This window comes from Lepisma saccharinum, unplaced genomic scaffold (assembly GCF_977018435.1).
Source record: "Lepisma saccharinum unplaced genomic scaffold, izLepSacc3.1 HAP1_SCAFFOLD_340, whole genome shotgun sequence".
Classification (NCBI taxonomy): domain Eukaryota; kingdom Metazoa; phylum Arthropoda; class Insecta; order Zygentoma; family Lepismatidae; genus Lepisma; species Lepisma saccharinum.
Window position 1 is genome coordinate 231803 of NW_028143064.1, and position 23281 is coordinate 255083.

The 23281-nt window shown below is 39.1% G+C and overlaps 1 protein-coding gene across 1 annotated transcript in view; it reads right to left on the reverse strand.

The window, feature by feature from the left end:
- Window positions 1-23281, reverse strand: part of LOC145982695 (uncharacterized) — a 196624-nt gene that overhangs the window by 143594 nt on the left and 29749 nt on the right. Inside the window, exons 3-4 of the mRNA XM_083116056.1 lie at window positions 14095-14233; window positions 4126-4291 (exon numbers count right to left, since the gene is read on the reverse strand). Coding sequence (XP_082972182.1) covers window positions 4126-4291; window positions 14095-14233 — 305 coding nt within the window. The remainder of the gene's footprint in view (window positions 1-4125; window positions 4292-14094; window positions 14234-23281) is intronic.

The window sequence follows — 23281 nt, forward strand, 5'->3', positions numbered from 1 at the left end:
GATAATTTAATTTCCATCACAGTAATTTATGTTACTCATTATAATTGTGTTTAAGGAGCGTGATAATTTCAGACTGAAATAATGTTTTTTTGAGCGGGCATCACTATCATGGGGAAAATCTGCCTTCTTTGCCCCCCCCCTTCCCCCGCGCCCTGGAAAAGATCCTGTGGACGTCCATGTTCATAAGATAGTTTACTGTGGTGTAAAAAGGATTTTAAACTCGTCGCGATTAGCCAAAAGTGACGGGAAAGCGACGCTAAATAACAAAAATCAACTCAAATCAGTAAAGAAGATTTATGTCGAGTTAACAGCTATTGAAAAATACTGTAAAATATATTCACTCATGATAGTAATGGAGAGGTGCGTATTATCAATTGAAAGAAATGGGGAGGTGGGGATTATAAGTTGCCAGGGCACGGATGTTCTTTGCGAGTATCCCTTCATCAATTCCATGTAATCACCATTTTATGTCGTGATTAGCCAAAAGTGACAGAAAGCGACGAAAAATAATCAACAAATCAATCAACGTATCTACACTCTCGGTGGTGTTACATTTCAATTGTTCGGATTCCAGTAAACATTCCATCTTGACGTCATCCGTAAGACTGCCATTGTGACCGTAATACTTGTAGTTATTTCGGAGCAAGATGACCAGATATGATACGTGACTTATCCTGAGGGGTGCAAAAGCCAAAGGTAAAAACTAAACACAGTCCATAATTACCATAGCATCAGGTCTTACAAGATATATACATACAGGTGAGTCACTATTCTGTGACATCATCAGTAATAGGTCTTAATATTAACTAACACAAAAATCACGCAGCAAATTAAAGGTATTACGAATAACATTAAAAATATTTCTAGAACTGGAAAGAGAAATAAACATTTGTGCAAGGAGAAAGGAAATTAACAACAATAAATATTAGTTCGAGGGGAAGCACGTGTCATAATGATACAAAATGATAACATGTAGAAAGTTTCAAATACGTTTGAGCTGTTTTTAAGATGGGTAATACATAAAGTGTAAGTTCAATGTTTACCTATTCGTTACCTTACATCATTGCTACTACTGTAGTTGTACATTTTGTTCCATTGGTTTGTCTTTCGCCTCTTCTGATTATCCCTAGGTCATTCCACATATCCGAGACTTTTTCCTTTAAATTCGAAATAGTCTCGCTCCCGTCCATCTCGAATTATTATCAGCACTGTTCGTAGTAGTTAAAATAATAACTGTTACTATTTTTTGTGCTTATTACTATTAGATACAAATTTTGTATCAACACGAAACCTCCTACAAAAGAAAAAAGAAAATGGCGACTACTATGCCTCTGCCTTGTTATCACTGCCACTGGTATGCTATACATTTACACAGCGTACTTTCAATTAGTTATTCTTACTTGAATCGTCGTTACTTTCAACTCTTTTTTTTCTCTACCTCCTTCTTTACTATCAATTTATAATCTCAACCGCACAAAGAGAAATTCCACATAATTATAGCAGCCACTGTAATCAACAACATTTATTCAATCCAAATCTCATTTGTGAAGGTCCTGACTGTTTGCCGTTGCCACTTCCCTTGCAGTGAATATTTTGCCAGTGGAGAAATCTTGAAAGAAGCGGGAACCAGAATGAAATGAAACAGGTGGCGCCCTTTCGCAGCGATCACAAAGGAGAGGGGTTGGTGAAGGCAGGGGGGAGGTCCTCTGCCCCCCGGCCTGTGCCCTAGTTTAGGACACAAGCGAGAAGAATTGCTAGTTCCCTGATATGTCGCTAGGTGTCTCTGTATCGCGCCGGGGCAGGAAAACTCTTTTCATGCCAACCTTCAGGCCACTCTTAATGACACTCTCTCTATTATTGTAACAATATGCTAAAAGCAGATGTGAATTTCAAATAATTCAAATCAAAGAAATACATAATACTTGAACTTTTATTTCTTCAACAAATTTGTTTGCTTTCCAGGCTAAGTGCCTTAACGACAGTGGTGACTTCATGAAGTAGTAGGTTAGGGAGTAAGAATTCCGACAACAATAAATTTTTGATATATACAGTAAAACCTCGTTAATCTGGACCCCGATAAGTCTGACTTTGCTTAATCCAGACATGTAAAAGGAAAAAAAAAGCAGAATGCAGGGTTTTAAATGTGGCTAGAAGTTAACAAGAGATCTTCCCAAAGAAAAGGCAGTCAACCACTGATGAAATTCTGTTTCCCGCAGACTTTGTACTGTACAGTATAGTGTATTTAGGCCTATGCCCTTTAAATACACCATAATACATGTGTTTTGTTGCTATAAATGGAGTTTTAATGCACTTTCTACTGTTCTTTTGGGTTATTTCAGTTAATCTGGACTTTCGTTAAACCGGTCACCTTATTCCCCCCATTAGTCCGGATTAACGAGGTTTTACTGTATGTGCATATCAAGAAAATAAGTTCCATTTGCAAACACTGCCGCTGCACAGCTGCAGTCACAATGGTGCACATATGTGCAGAGTTGGTTCATTTTATGGCAAAGTGCGGTTCATTTTATGGCAAAGTGCAGATGCCATTTGAAGACATTTCAAGAGTGTTTACTCATCGTGCTGTATGTTTTAAGATAATTGAGAAGCCTCTCGCATATCAAATGTGGTCTGTAATTGGGTTTTTGAATGTGAGGAACATGAAGCCAGATATGCCACAAGTTACGCAATCCAGAAAAAACAACGTGGCATGCTTAGTTGGGAGTGTTGTGACCATTCGCGACAATGCAGCTCATGCACCACCATCGCAAACAAAGTTCTCATCACAGAATTTGGCTGAGAACAATTTGATCATTCCCCCTTACAGCCGAGGCTTAGCACAAAGCGATTTCATTGTTTGAGTTTGTGTTGTAAGTCCACTTTAAGTACAGATAGGCTAATCGGAAATTGACCTACAATTTAAAGTGGAATCCGAACCATCATGTGCCGCCACCAAACCCAGGATTCCTGATTACAAGGCGATGACACTATCAGGGAGGCCCGCCAATGTGTTCTCCATCTGAAATTCTTCCTTGTTGGTTGGAAGTTCTGCGACAACAATGAAGTTAACAAACCATTACCATGTGACTTGCATCACAGGCAGCATAATTCTACAATGAAGTGATACAAAAAATGATGTCCCATGAGGACAAGTGCCTCAACAATAACAGTAACTATGTTGAAAAGTGATGCATGCTATGCTGTGTACATCAAATGGCAATACAATGGTTTGTAAATATATTCTTGTTTTTAATTAATAGCTCATCAGAAATTACTTTCTGGATAACCTCCGTACAATGTAGCGAAACTTGCAAATCTTCCACATGGGTCATCTATAACAACACCATCAACTTGGACCAAACTTATCTTGTCAGGGAATGAGGCTCTTGGTTACACTCCTAGCTTGCTATGTTAAATTGTTATGCCACACCAAATTAAATTAATACTTAATAAGCATTAGGAACCATTTACCGCATTCTTAGTTAGTATGCTAGCACACACAACTCTAGAACAATGATGGCAGTTTTCCCTTGAACAAAAAAATTCCTTCCAGTCACCTCTCTCATAATAATGTATCACACATGAAATAAAAAGGTTGGGAGGACATGACACATCAAATTCTTCCTTGAAACAGGTAACAAGGGGATCACAAAGTCCTAATTTAATTTTAGGTGAATCTGTTTACTCGACTGCTGGCAGATGAGAAGGGAGTGTCTGGTATTGCAACCAGCTGCCACAATGGGGCAGGTCAGAATCAGCAGTGTACTGTATGTGGTGCAAGGCCAGTGGGAGGATTAGGTAAAGTTTTATCATAGTGATGCCTCAATAGATAAAAGGCAGGATTAAACCAATGCTGAGACACCACCCCATAGCTAAAAAGTCAGATGCAAAGCAGGGTCCACAACAGTCAACACTGGGGGACAACTAGGTTGAGAAAGGCACTCATTGCTCCCAAGAATGTAGACTTTCTCTGGTATTTCTGTTGCTGCTTCTGGACCACTCTCCTTGAAGCTGTTTTCAGGAGAAAGCATGTTACACATGTATTATTCTCATGCTGCTGTTGCAAACAACAGGATGAAGGTATACAAAATTAAATACACAGGAAATAACTGGAAAACATTAACTTACCTTTCAATCTTATTGTTTCTTCTTTCCAACTTGCAATTTCTCTATCTTTATCCTTGAGATGTTCTGAGAGCTGCTGATTGAACTGCCGAATAGCAGCCCCTTTCTCTACTTCAGTTTGAAGTTCTTTTTGTAGTTTGTCACACATATACGATCTTTCTTGAAAAGACTGGAATGAAAAAAAAGCATTTAGTACCTATACTGAAAAGTACACCAATAAATTGCTTACCGAGTTACTACAGAATTTGAATGTACTATACAAATTACTTCTAGGACAGTATACCTCTTACTTGAATGGTTTCAGACATCGCAGGGTAAAGATTTATAGGCAAGGGTAAAAAAGAATAAAAATAATTCAGGCAGCAGCACTTTTTCTCAAGAACAAGCATTTTTTTCAAATATGGGCTAAAAAGCTAAGAATCCAACTAATATAAAGCTACACATTTTGAAATGTGGCCTCAAAACAATTACAAGACTGGATTAAAATTAATTAATTTTTGGGCTGGATTGGCCTTCTCAAAGGTACTCTACAGGTAACAGATTAAATAACTATGAAATATATGGCCAACTCCTACCATGTTGCTGCAGATTTTAAAATTCAGATAACAGTGTAAAAAATTATAATGGCATGTTTATTATTCTGATTTATTGACACACAATGGAAATTTGCATAATTGAACTTGGGTTATTAAAAAAATCTCCTTAGAACTGGATATAAAAATTCAGGCCCCGAGTGAAAATTTTCAGGAGCCATGGTGGCCAGGCAGCCTGTATTTTGGTACCCAATTTGTTAATTTGAGATTATGTGGGAGCAGTGGCATTGCCCCCCACCCCCAAACCTTCGACGGAAGTCAATTATAAGAATTCTAAGGTGTTTGCTATTTACTTTGACATTGAGTTTCCTTATAACTTCTTTACTGTAAATGTAGATAATATCACGATTTTGATTCATAGAGGCAGCTGTGTTAATATCGAGTCCGCCTGTGTATTCGTTTTCATTGGAATGTGCAATGGCTCGACAGCATCGCGTGCTTTGTTCCCGATTGCAGCACGGGGCAAAACTGCGCAATAAATTGTAAGTGAACAGATATTTTACAAATCTGCAGTACTTATTAAATAGATATAAATTTCAATCATGCCGTGTTTTTAACATGGATGAATCTGGTGTCAGCACAGTTCCTTCGAAACCTCAAAAGGTGATTCAAGTGTGAAGGTGAAAGGATCGGTTAAAAAAGTTGTTAGTGGAGAACGTGGACAAAATCACTGCTCTATGTCGTATGAGTGCCTCAGGAAGTTTCATTCCTCCTGCATTCATCTTTCGATGGAAGAGATTGATGGGGTATGATATTGGTATGACGATGAAAACTAATATCCTTACTGAAGGAGACGTATCAAGCAGGTAACGTCAAAAGAAAGAGTACAGTTGCCCTGGTTGTGATGAGAAGTACAGCAAACTCCCAGTCGAGGATTGGTTTCAGTGCGCCACATGTGACGAATGGTGGCACGAAAACTGCACCTTGTATGGAACAGGAACCTTCATTTGTGATTTGTGTTAACGATCCCCAGCCGAGGACTTGATTCACTGTGGCACGACCAATGCTTCTTGTATGAAAGAGGAACTCTTCTTTAGTAATTTCTGTTCCTTTTTATAGAACCTTCATTCGAATGTGACTCTGTTTAGAAAGTGTTAGTACGATGTGCATTCTTACCCAAACATGATCGCAGTCTTACCCCGTGCTGTGGGTAAGACTGCACATTTGCATAGTCATGCTTTTAGTTTTCTTTTCTGCTGAAATATTGTACTGAAATTTCGGAAATTTACTGTATGTTGGCAAAGGAGAGTGCATTCTGTATTACTTTTTCCGCAATGTTACTATAGATTCATAACTTCAAGAAAACATAATGAACAAAAACTGCACAGTCTTGCCCCATCTTACTCTATATCACGTGCATAGTTTAAGTTTGACATTTCACATATTCAGACTCGAAATACATCTACAAGCACAAGTCACAAATGTTATGGGATTAATTAATCTACGAAACATTGTTAATTGTATAAGAATTTCAAACTCAAATTTACGTATCAACTTCAAGATATCTTGCAATAATCTTCTGTCTGTCAGATAGATTGTTCTGCAAAGACACTATCAAAGCAAACGAACTGAGAGAATTATATATAATTTTCCACAAAACTCTCTTTTCTTATCCTTCATAGATAGAAAAAAACTGAACTGAAAAACTTGCCTCAGGGCATTAATAAATTTGTATAAATTCAATGGGATTTGCATTAATAAAAGTTGCAATTTTTCACTTCTCCGGAGAAATATTCATGTAAAATTCACACATAATTCCTGGATTTCAAGGAATTCCCTGGTGAGTAGCCACCCTCTTGAAGCAGCAACACTATTTACACCCTTCGATGCCTGATGGCCAATTAAGTGGTCAGTACAGTGTGACTGCAATTAACATGCCATTTCTCAAAACCAAAGATATTTAAATTCTCTCATTTGTTACTTTATGTATGTATCACGCATATATACAGGGTGATTCAGAATTCCTATTACACACTTCTAGGGGTTGTAGAGGGGACTTAGTAGATAAAGTTTCGATAAGGAACCCATGTTCGGAAATGTACAGTTTTGGTACTACACAGATGACAAGATCACATAATTTCACATCTGCCGCTTTACCTGCATCTCTACAAGAGCTGCTCGATGTGGCGACCCTGAAGTTCGTTGCAAACAGTGTACCTCCGAAGGATGTTTGCATACACACGCTCAAAAATACCTGGTGTGTGTTGAATCGTGTCTGCTCCAGCCAGAATTCGTTCAACCAGGTCTTCCTCCGACACTACAGGAGTCTCATAAACAACTCTCTTCATGTGGTCCCTTACAAAAGTCAAGAGGAGTTAGATCCGGCGATCGTGGTGGCCAAGGAGTTGGTCCACCGTGACCTATCCACCCATCCCCATATGTTTGATTGAGATGTTATCGGACGTCATGGGAAAAGTGTGCTGGTGCGCAGACATGTTGGAACCACATGTGCTGGCGAATGTGCAGCGGCACATTGTCCAAGAACTGTGCCAAAACTTTTTGCAGGAAGGTCAAGTACCTCGGACTTGTTAGGCAGCCCGGAAGATGGTACGGCCCAATCAGATGACCATCGATGATACCAGCCCATACATTGATGCCAAACAGTTGCTATAATCCATGAGAATATATGGCAAGAGGATTTTCATCATCCCAAATGTGGCTGTTCCAACTGTTGAAAACACCTTCCCTGGTGAAATGTGTTTCATTTGTAAAAAGAACAAGCCAAGGAAACCCAGGAACTTCCACACAACGGTGTAGACACCATGCACAGTAATGAACACATGGTACAAAATCTGCCGGACCCATTGCCTGTACCATCTGCTGGTCATGAAGAATATGCCAGACTCTGTTCTGAGACACATTCATGTGACATGCAATGGTGCGAGTACTCGTAGACAGGTTCTCATCAGTTCTATGAAGGACCTCCTCTTCAACATCGAGTGTGTGGCATGTCCGTGGAGCACCACAGTCGGCCCTGTTAACTTTGAAGTTACCTGTGTAATGGGTGACACGATGCGGAAAATGCTCTACCATTACGTCCAGCTTTGTCGTAAATTAACAACATGTCGGTGTTCTCAGCAAAAATGTATTCAACCATACTGTACTGTCTTCCGCAACGACTGAATAGCAACTGATGTGAAGGTTGAAGCACACCGGACTGGAAACAGGATGTTGGAAGCAGCACACATGACATCAGGTGACTGAAGACGTTGCCCTTCGTCAATGTGGGTTGCCTACCATGAAGTCGGAGACGTGAAATTATGTGATCTTGTCATCTGTGTAGTGGTGGCTCAGTCGGTAACGCGTTTGATTACCATGCTCAAGGTCCCAGGTTCGATCCCCGGTCGGTTCAAATCCGGGAACTTTTCTAACGATGGAAGCGGTCCCGGCGCCCACCCAGCGTCGAATAACATGGGTACCTGGGGGAAACCCTGGGGGTAAAGGCGGTCAGGGGCGTGATGCTGATCACATCACCCCCACTCACGACCGGATCAAGAAAGTGTGGGGCGTTACCCCCACACCCCCTATACGCCTTCATGGCGTTGTGCTAAGCACAGGGGAGCACTTTACCTTTTATCATCTGTGTAGTACCAAAACGGTACGTTTCCGGACATGGGTTCCTTATCAAAACTTGATCTACTAAGTCCCCTCTACAACCCCTAGAAATGTGTAACAGGCATTCTGAATCACAATGTATAGGGGTCCAACACATGATGGAAGACGAGAAGGTGGATACAATGGAGTCGTGAAACCTCTCCCTCGTGGTGCATCACATCATCAGAGTTGCAGAAGCAGGTTTCGCTCCTTTGTGTGCAGGGGAGCTGGGAAGTGTTCTTTGTGAAACAAAAACATTTCAATAGCTTTCGAAAATTTGACAGGAATATTTAAGAAAGCACTTCTAAAGTCCAAAATTAACCACTAAAATATTTTCTAGAGTATGATGTTCTTTAGTAAGTTATTAAACTCACACCTTACTGTGAAAAGTATTCTTTACTAATTAAGCCACCGTGGTTTCGTTCAACATAGCATGAATTATTCTACTGTGCTTTCTATTAGCCATACAGATACATCTCGGTGGTCGAGCATGTTGAGTGGTACTCAGGCAACCTAGTTATTGAAGGATCCGGGTTTGATTCCTTGTCTGGGGTGTAAGGAGTGATCTTTTCGAAAGGCATCCAAACCTCTTGCACGTAGTATACCCCTGACCGAATTTTGCAGACTAACAGGGCTCTGACGCCTAGACAGACAAGTAACCTAATCCTCTGTGGGGTTCAGTGTTGTCTTACTTGTCCCGTGTGCTCAGTTACCCTTTACAGCCTCAGCACATTTAACTATTAGTCCAGGGGCATTTGTAATCCCGTGGGTTTTTGAATGAAGGGAATATATGACTACCGGTAATATGTTGCTAGTGTGGTATCCAATAACGTACTACCAGGTGTTTTGCCCGCAATTGAGGCAGAAGGCCTGTGTGACATCATAAATCCAAGATGGCTACCGCTTCATGCACCAACGAAGAAAATCCATCATAAAAAATTTTATAGATACATGTTTTGTTCATAATTGAAAAAGGAACTATTTCGTGCCCCTTTCTGCAAGGATTCTATGCATATTTTACACTTTACTTGACATTCTGGCATATAAAGGGGGAAAATTACTGCCTGTGATATTTTGTTGATGCCTACTATTGTGGCGTATTGTCTGTGTAACATCATACATCCAAGATGGCTGCCTCTGCAGATATTAACAAACAAAAACGACCCGATCTCCTTAACTCCTTTAGGAGTAATTTTGACCATTTGTAAGTTCGTTGGATTTTTACACAAAGGGAAGACATGTGTATGGAGAATGCTTTCATTTGGAGGCATGCAATCACTACAGGTGTCTTGCTGGATAATGTGTTAGACCATACATGACTTCCCAAATCCAAGATGGCCACCTTGAAGGTTCTGCACATGAAATACTGTCCATAACCTGATTTAGAGTTTGTTTATCAGTTTTTTCCAGAGGCATTTTCTGTTAAAAATAACAAGTGAAAAATATTAAATATTATTATTATCGTTATCATTAATATTATAATAAATATTACAGTAAAAGAGGAATAACATCGCCTATGAATTCTGCATTGTCTTTTGAAATTTAAGCAGCTCACCTGTCATCAAGATTGAGAGTGATTGTAATCATGTGAGAAATATCATGTCATCAATATAGTAACTTTATTCAAATTCCTAGTCACTCTTATTTGAGCGTCTGTCCTGTAAATCATTGTTTTCACACTTTTCTTCATCTGCACTAGAGAGAGACAGTTCAGTACGTTGCAAGGACTGATCCCAGCATATGCATGAACATTTCCTCTTTCCGCAACCACATGTCAACTGCAATCTTCTCTGAAGTTCTAGGTAGTGTGAATATGACAAGAATGATCTTTTTGTCATCCTCATTCTCTTCTTTCTATATTCAACAGCCTATTGGGTTGGGTAGATTTGGATGTTTCTTTTCTGCTTTTATTTCACTCCAATACTTGGAAGTAACTCCTCCTGGTGAAAGGTGTGAGGGTCACTTTGGCGGCATCATTCACACTATCTATTAATGGTATCCCAGTTTGTTTTTGTACTTGCAAAAAAGGCAAAAAAGTGGTTGTTGAATGCATTTGATGGCGCAGAAGATGATATGCTTGAATCTCTTGCATATCTCTTCATCGAATCTGGATTCGATGAACAAGATGACAGAATGAAAGAATGAATTGATTTATTTTACTTCTCGTTTCTGCTACTTTTGGCTAATTTCAAAGATGAAAATGAATTATAAGATCAAATAGATGAAAGGACAATCACAAACACACATGGGCAGCACACAACTCAAGTCCTATGGGTCCAGATGCCAGAGCATTGATTGATTGAGTTCGTGATTTATTTAAGTCCACTTTATGCACAGTAAGGTTAATTGGGACTGGACCTACAATTTAAAGTGGGATCTGAACCACTATATGTGCCTCCATCGGGTAACGAACTCTGGACTCCTTGATTACAAGGCGACGACTATACCGCTGTGCCATCAGGGAGGCCCTAGATGTAAGAGCAATGTTAGTCTGCAAACTGCAGTCCAGGGTGTACTTCGTGGAAGTGACGTTGATATTTGGGTCTCTCTTATACCCCGAATATGATGACAGGATTTTGCATGACACCAAAATCAAATATTTCGGCAAATTACGATGATATCTTTTCGCGAAAAGGGATGTTCAAGGCTCACATCTTGCTCCAACCAAAGTTCCCCTCACACTTTTTATCAGAAGTTATTTTCAAGTATTGGAGTCAAATAAAAGCAGAAAAAGATCATCCAAATCTACCCATCTCAATAGGTTGTTGCTGGGAAAAGAGAAAATGAGGATGACAAGAAGATCATTCCTGTCATATTGACACTGCCTAGAGCTCCAGAGAATGTTGAATGAGGAAGTCACAGGCGACGTCATTACTCCTTTACCATAATATGGTAGTGTCCCAAAAGTAGAAAAATGGAAAGGGGGGGGGACCTGCATGATCACCATTAATAATCCTCAAGGAGTGTAACTCACCTTACGCGCATAGGCAACAGTGCTAATAGTGTCAAATAGGCCCGTGATTGAAAGGTAAACAAAACACAACATATCAGAATAAGAGTGCCTCATACTGTATTGAACACTCATTGTGATGGGAGGATAATCTCTTGGTAAAGTGTTCAATGTACAGTAAGAACATGGCACAAAGATGTCAGCGAAGAATCATCGGACGTCTGGAAGCAGGTCAAACACAGACTGAAGTCACGGCAGCGTGACTGTCCCACAGTCATATCCAGGCTTTGGCGACTGTTCCAAGGCACAGTAGATGTTCAAGGTAGGCCAGAAGTTGTCAACGAGTAGCAACGCCACAACAGGGCAGATATCTGGCTTTAACTGCACGACGAAACCGGACGATGCCTGCAAGACAACTGTCCTCAAAGCTTGCAGCCACCTCAGGGGTTAGAGTTTCTCTCGCCAAACTGTGTATTGGAGACTCAGGACAGCTGGTCTCTATGCCAGATGTCCAGTAGTGTGTGTCCCACTTGATCCAGTGCACAGAAGGGCTCGCTTACAGTGGAGTCAGCATCAATGAAATTGAACCCTGAACGAACAGAGGAACGTGGTCTTTCACAGATCAGTTCAGATTCAGTTTGCAAAATTATTCCCGTCGCACATTCATCTGGAGAGAACCTCGATCACAATCTAATCCAAGGAATATCGTGGAAAGGGATCACTTTGGTCGAGATGGAATACTGGTATGGAAAAACATCATGCTCAATGAACGTACGGAGCTGCATGTCTCTGCTGGAGGTACTCTTACTGCCCAGAGGCACAGAAACGAGGTACTCCAACAACATGTGCAACTTTTCAGAGATGCAGTCGGCTCAGACTTGAACATCAAGGATGAAAAGATGATAATACATGTGCGCATCGAACGAAATTGGTGGATGACTTTCTTGAAGGTGAATAAATGCACTGCATGGACTGCCCACCAAGGTCCCGAGACATAAATCCTGTATTGTCTTAAGGAGACGAGTTAGCTCGCGATCCTCCACCAAAGACAATTCCAGAGCTCCGCACTCCTCTTCCTGGGAAATGGAACCAGCTGCATGTAGAACTCTTGAACCACCTTGTAAATAGCATGCTACGTTGTTGCAAGGTTGTGTAGCTGTTAGGGGTAACTTCACCCCATACAAGTGTCTCTTTTTTTTCGTCAAGGAAGTATCTTATATTTTCTTATTTTTTTGCATGTGCGTCTTTGCATTAAAAAACCATTGTTAATTTCATGCATTCTACTCTATTGTATGCCATGTAACGTTTCCATTCATTTTCACTATGTTTTATGCAGTTCTGTCACATTATTAATAAAACATTTTCTCATATCTTAGTTATGCTTAACTTTTGGACACTACCATAGTTATAAAAATTATAATAATATTTTACACTTTTTAATTATTAACAGAAATTGCCTCTGGAAAAATCTGATAATCGAACTCTAAATCAGGATATGGACAGTATATAATGTGCATAACCTCAAAGGAGGTCATCTTGGATTTTGGACGTCATATATGGTCTCTGACACATGGCAATACATGATTGCATGCCTCCAAATGAAAGCATCTCCATACACATGTCTTCCCTTCGTGTAAAACCCAACGTTGAACGTGGTCCAGATCCCACTTTAAACTGTATGTCCAGTCCTGATTAGCATATATGTGCATAAACTGGACTTAACAACAGAAACTAGAAACAGAAATTGTACGATATACAGCCTATATTCGATAATACTGTAAAACGTTTTACATGCTAATCTCTAAAATTATCAGGTAGATCCGCACATACATATTCTCTAATAATTCACTTCTATTTTTAACAAAATTTTATAATATATTTATAGAATTTACGAGACTGGAAACAAGTGGAAGAGACAAGAATCATTGCATTAAAAATGTTGGGCAAATATGGGAAAATTCTGACTTCTGTAATCATTAATTTCAAATCTTGAAACTAAAGCCTCTTACTCTTGAACTTGATAGGAGGAGGTTCGCTGTCAAGAGGTTGCTGGTTAGGTTAAGTTACGTTGTTATGTACTATTGCATTGTGTTCCAGTCATAAAATTCACAGAAAAGTATGCACACTTCCATTCGGTTATTTGTAATGATAAATAAAGAGCACAGTTATGCATGTTCACTTTCCCAATGTTTTTACATTCTCGTAGTGAATGTAGAAAACATACAAATCTCTAATTCAGTGGGATTCAGAAAAGAACCGGAAACAGCGCTTGTTACCCTCTGAAATAGATCTTCTCTTGGCTTTTGGTCACTCGGGTGACGTCAGAGCAGTGACGTCCCGGTGAGAGCCATGCGCGTGCATCCACCTGTTAGTCTTTCCACCTTGGGTCAGATATACTTAAATTCACAAACAAAATGTTAATATTAATGTGTTATTACTATTCAATATGTTTTACTTGTACAAAACTTACAAAAATGTTTAAAATATGCAATGTACTTATTGTTTTTCAAACACCACATAGTGGGGCAGGAGGGCAGTTCACAGCAAAACGAGTGCATTAAAGAGCCAGATCTGGCTCCAAAGAGATGCATTGGCAACAGTGCTTCGCAGCTGCGTGTAGGGAAGAACCTCACGCAAAACCCTTCCTCATGCCCGTAAGGTAATTCAATAATTGGTGATCAGTGAGAATAAGCAAGAGTATCCACACAAGTATCAGCTCCCTTTCTACACAGACCCAGTATCCCATGGTTTTATTGCTGCCTTTGTTGAAAACCCATAACTAAGGAAGCTCAGCAGCAAACAATTAACATGTGAAAAACTGAAAAGTATACATACCTGTTCGAGTGGCATAAAATTTGTGTGTATTCTCATTAATTCCTCCTTGTACCTCTCACAGTCTCTTTTGGCTCTCTCTGTCTCTTGAATCAGGAACTCATTTTCCTTGCACTTCAGACGGTAATTTTCCAGCACATTACTGCAAATAAAGAGAAAACAACCAAGTCTATAAAGTAATTTCTCCATTCATTAGGAAGATCTCCCATTTTTTAGTCCGATCTAAAATTTTGAAAATAATATAGCACCACATACTTGAATAGTAACTTCTAAAATTTTAAAACAAACAATTGTGGTGTATATGAATGTGTGTTTTCTTTATTACCATTTTCATGTAATCCTATTTAGTTTTCATCATTTAAGTCTAATAATAAACCATAAGCCCTTGAGGACAAGTGCCTACCTACAGACTGCAGGCTTTACTCCAACCAGAGGTGGGAGATCAACCAAGCAGTTGCAGAGTGACGTGTGGTCAGTACAACAAACCTCCAGTTATTGTTGTAGGTTTTGTATGACTGGGTTACGCTTACTCATTCCCTTATGACGGTGGGTGGTCACCGGTCCCATACACATGTCGAAATCTCAGGAAAAGTTATTATGCTTCCCCCCAAGAGACTTGAACCTGTACTCGTCTAGTAGCTGAAACCCAAAACTTGTGCCTTAGACCACACGACCATGGTACGGGACAGCATTTAAGTTTAGTTCATTTAAATGTCAAGAGATGGCACTTGTGGTATTGTATCATCAGCTGTTCGCATGGGTTTTAAGCCAACATGAACAGTTAGAGACAAAAAGTGAAGGAGTAACATGGTGCAGGTCATGTCACAGTGTGCAAAGCATAGACAATGCAATTGACAATTTCTATTTTTTGTACATTTCAGCATGTGTTACTAGTGTCATGTGTAGTGAAAGATACAAGGTAGAGTCATAAAGCACCCTTAAAAAGAGAAGTGTGTTTTCTTGTGTCAATCAAAGCAATTCATACAAGTTATTAAATGAAATAAGTTATAAATAAAATAAAAACCTTTGAAGCATAGTTAAGTTTTGAATAACATATCATTTAAGTGTCCACCTCGACTTCATGCACACGAGTGAATTCGATGAACCCAATTTTTGATGACTTTGTGAAATAACTTGGGCCTAATGTCACGAATGCAGCATTCGATGTTCAATCCTAATGCATCAAGGGTACATGGTCTGTTTGCATAGACTATAGATTTCAAATAACCCCACAAAAAGCAATCTAAAGGAGATACTTCATGGAGGCCAACTAATAGTTGCATTTCTTGAAATTATCCTTTCACCAAACTGTTCTTGCAATATGTCGATAGTGGCATTAGCAGTGTGACATGTGGCACCGTCTTGTTGGAACCACATGCCCTCCAAATCAATTTCATCTAAATGTGGCCACAAAAAATCTGTTAACATCAATCGGTATCGCTTACCAGTCACTGTAACTGCATCTCCTATGTAGTTTTGGAAAAGAAATTGTCCGATGATGCCACCATGCCATAAACCACACCGTACAGTGACCTCTTGCGGATGCAAGGGCTTCTAGTGAATCTCTTGTGGATTGTTTTCACACCAAAAACGACAATTTTGTTTGTTAACATAGACACTTAACCAGAAATGAGCTTCATCTGAGAAGATAATTTTTTTGCCCAAAATTATGATCCGTTTCAAGTTCAATAAAACGTCTATTTTCATAAAATTTTTGGATAATAACCAAACATTCTTGAAGCGTGTATTTAGCTATGATGAATTGTCACAGTATACTAAACACAAATGACAACTAGTGACAGTTATTAACATTTGAAGCATAGTTGCCAGTTCATTTCAAAATCATAAGAGGAAATACATAATCTGTTAACTCGAAGGGCAATGCACAAATCTTTAAACTTCAATGTACAATATACAGTGTGTATATATATATATATACACACATATATAAATACACCGTGCGTCCATTTCGATCTTCGCCCGAGAGATCGGGAGAAGTGTGGCGGGCGGCGCTGACGGAGATTTACATTTGTGGCCTGTAATGCCCACTTATTTTTATGGACATATGCAGACATTTATATAAATATTGCAAACTGAGCTCTAACCTGTGTTATAAGAGTAGTTCAAAGTGATGTCCACCTACATTCACACATTCCTGGCATCGTCTGATGAAATTTTGATATACACGCAAAAGTTCTTCTTCCGTAATTCTTCCAAGTTCTGCCCTTATATTGTCTTTTAGTTCCTCGATGCTATGAGGGTTATTTCGGTAGACTCTATTTTTGAAGGTTCCCCACAAATAAAAGTCACATACGGTAAGATCTGGCGAACGTGAAGGCCATAAACCTCTAGAAATTATTCTGTCATCAAACACCTCCCTTATAGCGTCCAAAGAATCAGCGGCGGTATGGGCTGTGGCCGAATCTAAAATACCCATATTGTCTCTCATAATCTGATAACAACTGAAAAAACGGCGCGAGTATTTGTGTGCGGTACCGCTCTGAATTTATTGCGTCTTCAAAAAATATAGGCCCTATTATTAGTTTTGCACTTACAGCACACCACACACCAAGTTTTGCATCATGTAACTGAACTTCGTGTAGTGAACAAACATGACCACGCAAGTGAAACCATGTCTCATCCAAAAAAAATGTTAACTGCAGATCAACAATACCATCTACAATATTTTGCAAAACCCAATTACAGAAATTTACCCTACTTACATTGTCAGGGGGCCGGAATTCTTGCACTATAGAAACTCTGTACGGTTTTAATTTTAGTAGCTTAGTGGCTGTATGTGCTGATGATTTTGACACGCCCATCTCCTGCGAAACACGGCATACAGGTTTGTTTGGAGAACGTTCTAATGCTTCATCGAATTTTTCTTCGGTTAGAATCCGTCATTTTTGCTTAGGTGTTTTACAATTTAACGATCCAGTTTCTCGTAATTTAAGGACAAGATGTCTAACCGTATCTCTATGTGGAGGTGAAACGCCTGGGAATTTCTGTACAAATTGCCTACACACGTCTCGACAAGAGTCTGTTTTCACGTAAGTGTCATACATAAAAATTCTTTGTTCTACGAGGGAGGGGGGGCTAATCAGTTCTCGGCCTGACCACCTTCCTCACATCTCATCCTGAAATCATGCATTGCATTTGAACCATTGATCTTTTGGAAGTTTAAGTGCCAGCTGGGATGATCGTATCACTAACGGTTTTTCCTTTACATGCCATTGATTGAAGCATGGTGTAGCCAAATGTGGAATTTACCAAGGAGGAGTTGCAAGGTGTCATGAAGTTCTTTTTCCTGTAACAGAAGTCGCCGAAGGAAATCCATGGTTGCATGCTAGACACATTGGGTGTACACTGACCTTCACACTCCACTGTGAAGAAGAAATGGTGCTCAAACTTTAAGCGTGGTGATTTTTCCACAGAAGATGGCGAAAGGTGTGAGAGGCCAGTGTCAGTGTCAACTCTGGAAAAAGTGGATGAGGTTCATGACCTGATTTTGAGTAACAAACATATTTGTCTTCAAGCGATAGCCGAGACCTTGCACATATCCAAAGAACATGTCTGGTCAATAATCCATGATCAGTTGGACATGCACAAGCTTTCCGCGAAATGGGTGCTTAAACGTTTGAACGCCGATGAGAAACGCAAACGTGTGGCATCTTCTCAGGTGATTTTTGCAGTATTTTGCGAACTCTAAGGACGATTTTTTTAATCTGTTTGTTACCCAGAATGAAAGTTGGTTCCACTACTTTGATCCTAAGACCAAACAGCAATCATGCGAGTGGCGCCACTCAGGATCTCCCAGGCCAAAGAAATTCAAAGCACAGAGGTCCGCAGGTCTGCTTGCCTCAATACTCTGGAATAAGGATGGTGTTTTGTTATCAGACTACCTTACAAAGGGACAAACCATAACATCAGAGGATTACTGCAGTCTTCTGGCTAAGTTAAAGGACGCTATTAAAGAAAAACACCGGGGAAAATTGAGATGTAGTGTGTTGTTTCTGCAGGACAATGCTCCCGTTCACAAGGCTCTGGAAGAACAATGGATTTTCTGAAGGACCTAGGGTTTCAGTGCATTGACCACCCATCTTACTCACCAGACCTTGCACCCTATGATTATTATCTCTTCCCTAGACTGAAAAAAGTTATGAAAGGACAGAAATTTAGAAGTGATAACGAGGTTATAGCAGCTGCCGAACAGTTTTTTGCAGACCAGGAGAAATCATTTTTATTTTTTTTATTTTGGAGGGGTTAGAGAATTTGGAGCAACAAAGTGCCAAGTGTGTAGACCTTCGGGGAGAATATGTTGAATAGCCTGAAACTTTCGTGCCTGTAGCTAAAGTTCTTCTGGGTCGGGCCGAGAACTTATCAGCCCCCCCCCCCTCCCCCGTAACGTCAACCTTGCGGCTGGCATTCCAATCGTCTCACTGACACAACACACATACACACTGCAATAACACAAACCAGTAACGGCAAGTAACCAAGAATAACACTCTTGTGCACGGTACAAAATTAACACGCTCTTGGTTTACATCTGCTTGCCACTATATTCACAGCTCGGTCTTCATCTAGTCGCGAAGGAACAAAAAACTCGAGCTCGGAGATTTCGGATTGCAAGGAAGCTCACAAAAACCATTGACTTTTAACGGTTTCGTCTGCAGCGTAATCTTGATACAGTGTTGCACATTCGAAACGTCTAAATGATCCCCATCAACACAAAACTCTTTCAAGGATGTAAACTTAAGCAGGACGTTACAGGTCAAAACTATGATTAAAATGTTTATTATCTGTGGCTCTTAACATCGTTTCTAAATCATATTTTTTTGTGTATATAAGGGCAGAACTTGGATGAATTACAGATGATGAATTATAATACAGGTTAGTGCTCTCCGTCAGAACCGCCCGCCACGCTTCTCCCGATCTCTCGGCTGAAGATCGAAATGGATATATATTATTTAGTGTTGCTTTTATGTCACTTTTGACTAATCGCGACAATGAGAAGGAGTAATGATTAGGACTGAGCCGGTAAAGATACCATGTATCAGTAATGGCCAATACCAGCAGTATTGGTATCAGTAAGTAACAGTTGAATTTTTTCACCAATACCATCTGCTGCCATTGTTTTTGAGTGGCTAGAAGTGTAGTCACCGTTTACCCTTCCTTGTGGCAGGTTGAAGGCCAACACAAGAAGTCTAAATTTATCCACGAAATGATGGATAAAGCAAAGCTCCATCCTCCTGGGAAGCAAATGACAAAAGTAAAAACTGCACCCAAACTTGACCTCAAAAGCATGTAACTACCTGGAAAACTATGTGGAAATAAAAGAAACCATTGCTAACACTTGCACATGAACTCGTGGGATAAGAAAGGTGGAGGTTTTTTAAAACAGCATTACTATCACGCTGAGCCAGGTGATTGCGGAGTTTGTGCGAAAGTTGGATGAAGGTACATGTGGAATTCGATTTGGTTTATCTACATTTAGATGTGGAGTAAGGGTTGTTGAATCAGCAATTTATTGTACTCTTCCCTTCGGTGCAAGTCTCTTGTGTGACTGCTGGTATGGGCCAATACCGATGCCACAGTTACTTCTTTTTAATGCAAATGAAAGTTAACAATGGACAGCAGGGCATAAACAAAGCTGGCCAAATGAGCATTGTTTTAATAACTGTTTTGCATATAATTTTATGTTTTTCTCCCTCTCCAGATTAAACCCATTTACAAGTGTGTCGTTTACATGAAATTGAAGAAGGGATACTTACAATCTGCTGATTTTTCAGTGTACTGCAATACTTTAAGAAGTCTTGCTTTTTTTCATTCATTCTCTTTAGAAATAAGTTCACAAATTTTACCAAATGCCACAAGACATTTTAAAGTGTTATAATGCTACATGATAATATTTTTTGAGTTATTTAATGTCGAACAAGTATTCCAGTGTTACCAGCCTGGTAAAATTGGCATTAGCATCTTAACATTGATAACCCAAGAACAATTGTTCAAATCACATTGCCAGGAAAGCTACAATTCATGCTTATTTAATATCATTAAAATAATTTGTTGTGATGAGTTAGTGTGACTCAGTAACTAGCCTTTTAAACTTGAATTATGCAAGTATTGGCATTGGTATTGGTAGGAATCGACCCAAGCCTAGTGATGATATTATGAAATTCACAAAGGGACACTTATGAGGACACGGCATTTAACAAATAATATCTCCAAAACTAATAATGATATTTCAATTCTGTTTTTGGTTCATTAATATGCATGTGAACTGTATTTCTTATATCATGTTCAAATAACTAAAGAACATAGTTAATTTTAGTACACTTTTCAAAAACACTTTTTGTAAAGCTTTTTTATTTCTCCAGGCTGTGGCATCAGATGTATGGATGCAAATACAGTAGCCTGAAAATCCATGTAATTGCAAAAAAGGATCACTCTTTGACGACATGTCACTCGTGTCTCCATATAGGTGTGTTTCACCTATGTTACAAACTGTTGCATTGTGGGATCGAGCAGCCATGATGGAAGCCGGTTCTTGTAAACATACAAATATGTGCATACAGAATTCAAACCGGCAGACGAGAGATTTCACCCTTGTTTACAATGGTATATTGTCCAGTATTTCATTGTTTAAACAGAAATTAACGTTTATCCTCTAATTTTCCAAGAAAAAATAAGGTGAGCTTCACGGCATGGAATGGGCAAGGACACAATAATTGCTAATCAGTCTCTGGTTGGCGAGAATAAATCATGCAAACATTAATGAACAAAGCAAGCATTACAGGGGGTGTGGATTGAACATTTCCTCTCGGGTAAGTTCATATATCATCTTTGTCTGTGATTTTTAGTACAAATGGATCGAACTGGTGTATTTAACCATACCTGCAAGTAGTGTTTCCTTGTTTTCTTGTAGAAATATGCTGATACTTTTGATAAGTTTGGCGATAAAATGATAACATGCAAATTTAAATTTAATCTTGATAATTATATGTTTGTACTTCATTATTTATATTTTGTTCATTAACACAAACTGTTATTGTTATCCGATCCATGAGAAAAGATGCAAGTAGTAGGGTATGTTGTATTGTTGCATACCGTCAGAAAAAAAAACACCAATTGGTTAAAACATCATATTAATGATACATCAAAGTATCCCAAATTGATTGATTGATTTGGTTTATTTTACTTTGCTTTTCTGCCACTTTTGGCTAATTGCAAAGATGAGGATGAGTGATCATTTGATGAAGGGACACTCATAAAGAACAGCCACGTCTAGGCCTGTATTTGAACCCGAGACCCCTGGCAGCATGGTATGCTGTATTAACTACTCTGAAACACAGGTCAGCATATTCCAAATTGTTAATGCAAGGAGTGATATTACTATTTTCCAGCAATTCAACATTTCAAATTACAGCGCTTGAACAAATGTTCAAAGGAAACTGTGACAATAATGGCAGAGCCTTGGAGTTTACAGTTAATCTGTACTGGATGTAAATATTTCAAGCAGAATCTGAACCACTAATAAACATGAAAATAAATTGATTCCAGGTAGCTGGAACAAGTAAATAAACACACGTGAACTACAGTTGGCCAAAGGTTTACACCCCTTTTCATTTTGTTGTTGTGCAGTACATATGGATCTACAACGAAAAAGAACCTCATTTTCTTCATATCTATTTCTGTCGACTGCTCAAAGAGTTTACATGAAAATTACCGCTATTTCCAGATGGCACAAACTATTGCCCGCAAATATGATGGTGGTGCAAATCCTGATGTCACATGAAACCCACCTATATTGGTAAAAGAAAGCCTAAAAAGAGCATATTTTGGAAAAATTCAAAAATTCGGAAATTTGGTATATACCATATGGTCCCCTAATTGCCACGAATGAAAAATGATCCCATCACCAAAGTTTCACCCCCAAATTTTCAATTTGAAAGAAGAAAAACATTGCACTTAGAAAAAAATCCCAAAATGTTCAAATTTCTTTCCAAAATATGCTCTTTTATGAGCTTTTTGTGCAAAATATGGGGATGCGAGTGACATGTTGTCAAAGAGTGGTTTTTCATGGTGGTTACCAGGGTTGGCATTTTGCATGGGTTTTTTCGAAGAAACCCAAGCCGGGTGGTTTTTTTTTTCAGGTTATGTTTAAAAAAATATATATTAAAAATGAAATATTTTTTCTCCTAATAGTAATGCATTATAACATTCGATTTATATTGTTTTATGCCCTGTCCCAACTATCTCTGGAGCAAGCGAACGAAAATAAGACTGCACAAGTAGTAACGTGAGATGGCTCCACCAATGAACGAGTGAGAGAGAAATGGAATGTCTGGATGAGGGCAAGCGACTGTAGTTACCAGCCTTCAAAGCAGCATGTACTGCTTTCCTCTGCCCACTCTATTTCCTCCCCTTCTCTGATGCTATGCACACCCTTGCTCCAGAAATAACTGACAGGAAATAGTTGACTGAATCAAAAACTATTTAACAATTCTGTTAACATAATCTGTTCTAAAATATTCATCCAACAGTTTGATTCTATTCTTCCAAGAGGGTGTAATAGTTAAGGTGGTTCTAAAGCCATGTTAAAGAATAGGCCCAAATTCCCAGACACAACCGTAGCACTAATATAGATTCGGTAAGGAAGAAATTTTCCACTATGAAAGATTGTTTTATTCACTAGGACCGGGAATACCTATACTTTTGTTACGATTAAAGGTATTTAAGTAAATAACAGAAAATGTAATGTCTCCGTCATGTTCAAACTGCTGCGTACAAATGGTGTTGGTGGTAGTTCTTGTCAAGACCAGTGCATTTTTGTCTTTCATGAACAGTAAGCAAGATTTTGTTGTGAAACAACGAATCCAGTGTGTAGCCGCAAGTACCTGAAATACTATATGAAAAGGTGAAAACATTTAATATCTTCAGAAAGTTGTGGTTATGTTAATGGTTTTTGAAGTGTCGTATCCTCGTGGTGCTAATTTTAGCATACACTGTTGCCAAAATTTCACTCAGTGTTTTCTAATGATGATCACTACAAGTGCTTGATTGCCCGAAACTCAAATCAAGCTACCAGCTTACATATAGAGAACAAGGGGACAAATACGAGTCATCGGGGATGTGAGAAAAATGGAATAACTTGAAAGGTACGTAAGTCTTATACTTAATTGTTTGTTGC